The sequence below is a fragment of the Lipotes vexillifer genome, unplaced genomic scaffold (assembly GCF_000442215.2).
Source record: "Lipotes vexillifer unplaced genomic scaffold, Lipotes_vexillifer_v1.1 scaffold512, whole genome shotgun sequence".
Lineage (NCBI taxonomy): Eukaryota > Metazoa > Chordata > Mammalia > Artiodactyla > Lipotidae > Lipotes > Lipotes vexillifer.
In genome coordinates, this window is record NW_006787695.1 from 2332297 (window position 1) to 2337851 (window position 5555).

General features: G+C 58.1%; 1 protein-coding gene across 2 annotated transcripts in view; it reads right to left on the reverse strand.

Annotated features, from left to right (window-relative positions):
- Window positions 1–224: 224 nt before the first annotated feature.
- The window catches only part of SHOX (SHOX homeobox), a 10374-nt gene continuing 5043 nt past the window's right edge, over window positions 225–5555 (reverse strand). The window contains exons 3-5 of one of the 2 annotated variants that reach the window (XM_007460495.1): window positions 2238–2295; window positions 2049–2137; window positions 225–559 (exon numbers count right to left, since the gene is read on the reverse strand). In XM_007460495.1, coding sequence (XP_007460557.1) covers window positions 314–559; window positions 2049–2137; window positions 2238–2295 — 393 coding nt within the window. In that variant the 3' untranslated portion in view covers window positions 225–313. Of the gene's footprint in view, window positions 614–2048; window positions 2138–2237; window positions 2296–5555 lie in introns of both variants that reach the window. The other variant, XM_007460494.1, reaches the window with a different exon arrangement.

The window sequence follows — 5555 nt, forward strand, 5'->3', positions numbered from 1 at the left end:
TGGCCCCGGGGTCCCAGGACGCACAGACGGCGCGGTCGAGGGCTTACTTGGGTGGTCTGACGGTCACCTCCTCTCTCTTCCGTACAGTCTCTGCGAGGCTTTGGAGGGGTCTTGCGGTCCCGGGATGACCCCTCCAGAGGCCTGCCAGGGGCCCCGGGGCTACCCCAGGTGGGGAAGGCGCTGCGCCCTCGCTCCGGGGTGTCCGCGCGGCCGTCGGGGGGCGCGGAGGGATCGAGTGCAGGACGCAGCGCGGACGGGGTGGCGGGGCCGGGGCGGGCGCGGGGCCGGGGCGGGCGCGGGGCCGGGCGGCGGGTCAGAGCCCCAAGGCCTCGGCGTGCTTGCGCGCCTTCAGCCGCAGGTCGGCGATACTGGAGTTTTTGCTGTTGCTCTTGGCGGCGGCGGCCACGACGGCGGCGGCCGAGGCCGAGTCGGCCAGGGATGCGATGGGCAGCCCGAAGGGCGGCGGCGGGAACATCAGGTAGGGCGCGTGCGCCGCCAGGTGGGGGTGCAGGTGCGGGTGGGCGTGCGCCACACCTTCCAGCTGCAGCTGTGCCTGGACCTGCGAAGGCAGAACCCGCACGGTGAGGACGCGACTTCTAGGGGGCTTTCCCCCCTCGAGGACACCCCCGAGGGCGTCTCCTCTCCCGGGGAGCCATGGCCCCTTCCCCCGCCCCAGGGACCACCACCCACTGTCCTCGGGACACCCGGTGCCACGACCGGGTCACTGGCCGCTTTGGACAGGACCAGAGCCGGGAGTCGGCACAGATCCCCGATGCTGTAGCACCCGAGCGTCTACCGCTGGTACCTCCTCCTCTCCAGACCCCCGGCTGATTCTTTGACGCATCCCCGACTCAGGGTCCCGCCTTCGGCTCAGGCTTCCCCTCCGCCCCGCCTTCCCAGGGACCGGGAGTCCCCGAATCTTCCAGAAGCACAGCCAAATCTGCAGGCTCCAACCGCCTAATTTCACCAGGACCCAATGGTTGACCCCACGTCGCCGGGGCAGCTGTTCCTGTGATGCTGAGGGGCCACCCTGCCCTGGGGAAGGGGTGCTGAGCGGTGGAAGATGGGCCCAGCCGCGGAGGTGCGGGTCCAAGGGAACAGGGCGCGGACCTCTGCCCTGCGCACGGGTGCCCTGGACGCCCTCCCAGCCTTGGGCGCCGTAACTTTGAGGGCGCGCGGCCAACAGCCCACCCTCACCCCATCCCCATGGTGTCACACGTAGCCGACCCTCCGGGCCGGGCCAGGCCCACTGGACCTCGTGCCCCTCAGCGAACCCGGGTCCAGCTCCAAACCCAGGCCTCTGCCCACAGGAGCAAAAGTGCTGCATGTGAGGCCACGCCTTCGCCCTGGCCAGGGCACCGCCAACCCACCAGCGCGGGCACGCCTACCCCCCATGCTGGGGTCCACAGCCCAGCCCTGCAGGCGAGTGGGCGTTGAGCTCTAGCCCCGCGGCTCCCTCCTCCTACCCGACGCTGGTCCAGAGCAGGGGCGAGGACTTTGGGGCACCCGGTCTCCACGAGGCGGTCTTCCGACCCCCTGGCCGCCCCCTCCTCCGCGCAGCGCACCCAGCGCCCTGGACCCTCCCTGCTCTGCTAGGAGCTGGGCGGGATGCCCCCCACTGTGAAGTGCGCGGGGGAGGGGAGGGGGCATCGAGGCCCAGGTCCAGGGGGGGCACTGACACCCCCAGCGAGGCCCTGGGCAAGCTGAAGCCGGGGGTTGGGTGTAGACACGGGTCCTCATGCCCAAGCGGCAGCAAACCCCTCCCTCCCGCCAGGCGGTGAGCGAGTGGGTGGTTCCCGGGTGGCTGGGGATGTTTTCCCTCCGAGTTTTGTGAAACTGTGCTGGGGTTTCTGTCCCAGCCCTCCCAAAGGTAACTCCTGGAGATTTTCAGCGTGGTGTTAATACGTGCCAATGGGTTTATAAATGTCCCCCTTGTGAAAGCGGCCTCTTCGCTTCAGCGGGGGTGGGAGGCGCCGGCAAGGCGCCGGCCCCCTCTCTGTTCTGTTCGGAAGGAAGGAAGAAAAAAACAACAACAAAAAGCAAGCTACCTGTTGGAAAGGCATCCTCAGGGCGCCCATGTTCACGTAGGGTGCCACCCTGCAGGCGTCCAGGTGACTGGCGGTACCCAGGATAACGCCTGCGAGGAAACACAGGAGGCGTGAACCCCGCCCGCTGCTCCCAGCGCCTGGCGGGTCTCCCCACCGCCCCCGCCTCCACGCCCGGCCCCTCACACCCACCTTTATGCATCTGGTTCTCTTGCTTGCGGCACTTGGCTCTCCGGTTCTGGAACCAAACCTGGGAATGAGTGGACACACACGTGCACCCCCGTGAGCCGGCCAGGCCTTGGCGAGCGTCACCGAGGCCTTCTTTTCCGACACGCCGGACAGTGCGCAAGGCGCCTGGGACTCCTGTCCCCAGAAGGCTGCCTGCCGCCCCTCCGGCCTTCATCCCCGCCCCCTCCCACCCCAGCCCCGTGTAACTGGCTACCTGGATCTGGGAACAGTCCTCACCTAAGTGAGACCACAGTGTCAGCATCCAAACATTGAAAGTGAGGAAGTGGGTCCTCGGACGGTGCGGAGAACTTTCCATCGTTCTGTGTGGACATTCCCCCCTCCACCCTGCCACGCACCGGTCCAACCTGACCTTCCACCCCGACGTTCCAACTTAGCCCCCCCACCCACCCACCAGGAATGGGGAGGGGGCGCACAGGTGGTTACACATCTCCAAATCCAGCTCCCTCCCCAACCACGCTCAGACACCCTGATTCCAGAAACTTGCATGACCTCCATGCCCTCCTTGGAAGCCTGGGGGATCCCAGTTAATATTACAGAGTCATGAACGTCCTTGATCCCTAAAAACCGGACGCACCCCAAAAGCGCAGGCTCTGCACTGCAGGCACTCGGCTTCCCTAAGGACATCTGATTCTTGCTGCGCCCTATCCAGAGGTGAGGCAGCGAGGGAAAGGTGTTGGCACCCGCCCAGCCCGGCTAGTTTCAAGGCCTGGCATCCCCGAAATGCGCCCTCCCGCGCTCCCCATTCTCATCCTCCCCCCCTCCTCCAAACAGCCCTGGTCCTGGCCCTTGGTCTGTCGCTCATGGACTCTGGAGTCCCCTCCCTTTGTGTTCTTAGGCACTTAATTTTTCCTACCTGGCTTTCTCCAAAACTTTCCCTTCACACTCACTCACCCTATTCCACAATGGCGGTCACTGACGGTGCAGGATAATTAGCACAAAGAAAGCCTTCCCCTCGGCCACACTACACTATGCCTGGTAGCTCAGGGACCCTGCGTTGTTCCAAGCCCAGGGCCTGGGGTCACTCCCTACTCCCACACTGCCAGGAAACCTCAGCTCCCGCAGAGGTTGCAAGCACCCGGGAGTCTAGGAAAAGCTGAACTTTTTCATCTCAGCCTCTTCAGGGGCAGTTTTCTATCCAAGGCTGAGCCACGGGCCCGCCTGTTGGAACTGGCTTTCCACAACGTTGGAAACCTCACCCAGCCAGGCTCTGGGGAACCTGGCAAACTTTGGTGTTGTTCCCCCGAAAAGTATTTCCAAAACAAAAAGTGCCCCTTGCATGCTGAGCTTCACAGATCGTTACTCCGGTTTCCGAAGCCTGCACTCACTTTCCTCCTCCCACATCCCGCCGCGACTCTCCCCCCAACCCCACCCGGCTGGGACGAGACTCCTTTCCCTTTCGAACCCTTCCTCGGTGCCTCTTTCTCCTTGGGGTCCGGTACCCGTCCTCAGGAGGGCAGAGCCAGACGCGTAAATTCTGCTCCCCCTGGAAGGGCATTTTTCAAAAACAGAATCCTATTTAAATCTAGAAAGCAAGCTCACTTTCCCATCAGCGGGGGAAAGGAAAAAAACAAAGATTATGGAGAATAAAAGTAATGAATTAGCTGCGCGTTTGGCGATAATAAATCAGTCTCGGGGAGATTCACGATCAATTCCAATTAGTCCTGAATATGCTAAGTAAAGCGCAGTACAGTGGTTCAGACAGTTATTTCTTCATTAAGGACCAGTCACTGATTTCTCTCACAAATGCTGTAATCTGATTTCCTTTTGATTTCCATTACAGACAGTGAATAATGACATTTAATTTAGCTCTGCGCCATAAACCCAAAGATATTTGTTGTAATTAAATTACCACCGCTCCTCACTGTGGTCTCATAACTTTCGATTATAACCCTGACAGCTGGGTGATGTGAGCTTCCAGTACAACACTAAAAATAAAAGGTTAATAAGCACCAACTTCCAAAGGACCCTCAATTTATTTACAGCAAATTTCCACTCTAAATTGAAACTCTATCCTCTAACAACACAGGACAGGCTGTACCGAAAAGGATTACCAAACAGGTCACGGACAGGATTAAAATATAGTGCATTTTCGTCTCTTCCTTTTGGTGTCTCCCCAGCAACCCCCCACTTCTGCACAGCGGGGTACGTGTTTTAACTAATTGGTTTTTATGAGCACTTTCTGCCTTCTCTTTATTATACGATTCTTTTCCCTGTGGCCAATAGGAAATTATTTCTTTTTGCTCTTCCCATGTTTATTTTTATTATTATTTACAATCGTTAAATTTTAATCCACCTCTGGATCGATAGGCTTTCGTTTTCTACTACCACCCTCCCCCCCCCTTTATTTTAGGGCTTTTCTCAAGATCTGCAGCCACCCAAGAACCAATTTTCTCCCAACTCGGTCTCTCCTGCTAAGGCGCTATTCAGTAATAGACTACTGAAAGAAATAGTGTGGAATTAAATTACAAGTAATTTATTTTTATAGAAACAGTACATCAAGGCCTGGGAGATATTACAGATCTCAGGCAGAAAGGCTGTGAAATGACATAAAAGTTGATGTCCCCTTCAGCAAAAGTTTAATCTTTTCATTAATTTATACGGTGCAGCCCCATCCATCTTTCCAGAGAAAGGTGGCCAGTCTCCCCCGCCCTCCCCCACCCCTTGCCGAGGCCACAGATGCCCGGACAGATTCGTTTGGGGAGAGGGTCCCCAGAGCTACACCGCCCGTGGTCCCAGCGATGCAGAATGGTCCTGGGAACCCTTGCGGCTGCACGGAATTCTGGACAGACTCGGGGACTGTTGCATTTCACCTTAAGCAGCCCCTTTCACCGCAACGACGGGGAAAGATGGAAGGCATGAGGGTGCAAACACCCATTTTTTTTTTTTTGGAAATATTCTTTTTTTTTTTTTTTTTTTTTTTTTTTACAAATTAAAGATTTTTGTGAAACACTCTCTATAAACGCTTTCTGTGTTTTCGTTTCTTCAATACAATCCGGGTGAAGTTATGTTTGTAATGCTGACCCGAAACCAATAAGAAACCCGTTCTTTCAAAGCCCTGGCTTTACATGCTTCCCTCCCCCCGTTGGCAGTATTAATTCCATTCATTTAAATAACCAGTCCCCAGAGCCCAGGGACCCTGACCCCTTTTCCTTCTCTCCCCGGCGCTGCTGTCCGGCCCAGAACCGTCAAAGCCGACGGAAAGCCCAGCAGAACATCCAGGTCCGACCTTCCGGTGGCGGGGACGGGGGTGGGGGTGGGGTG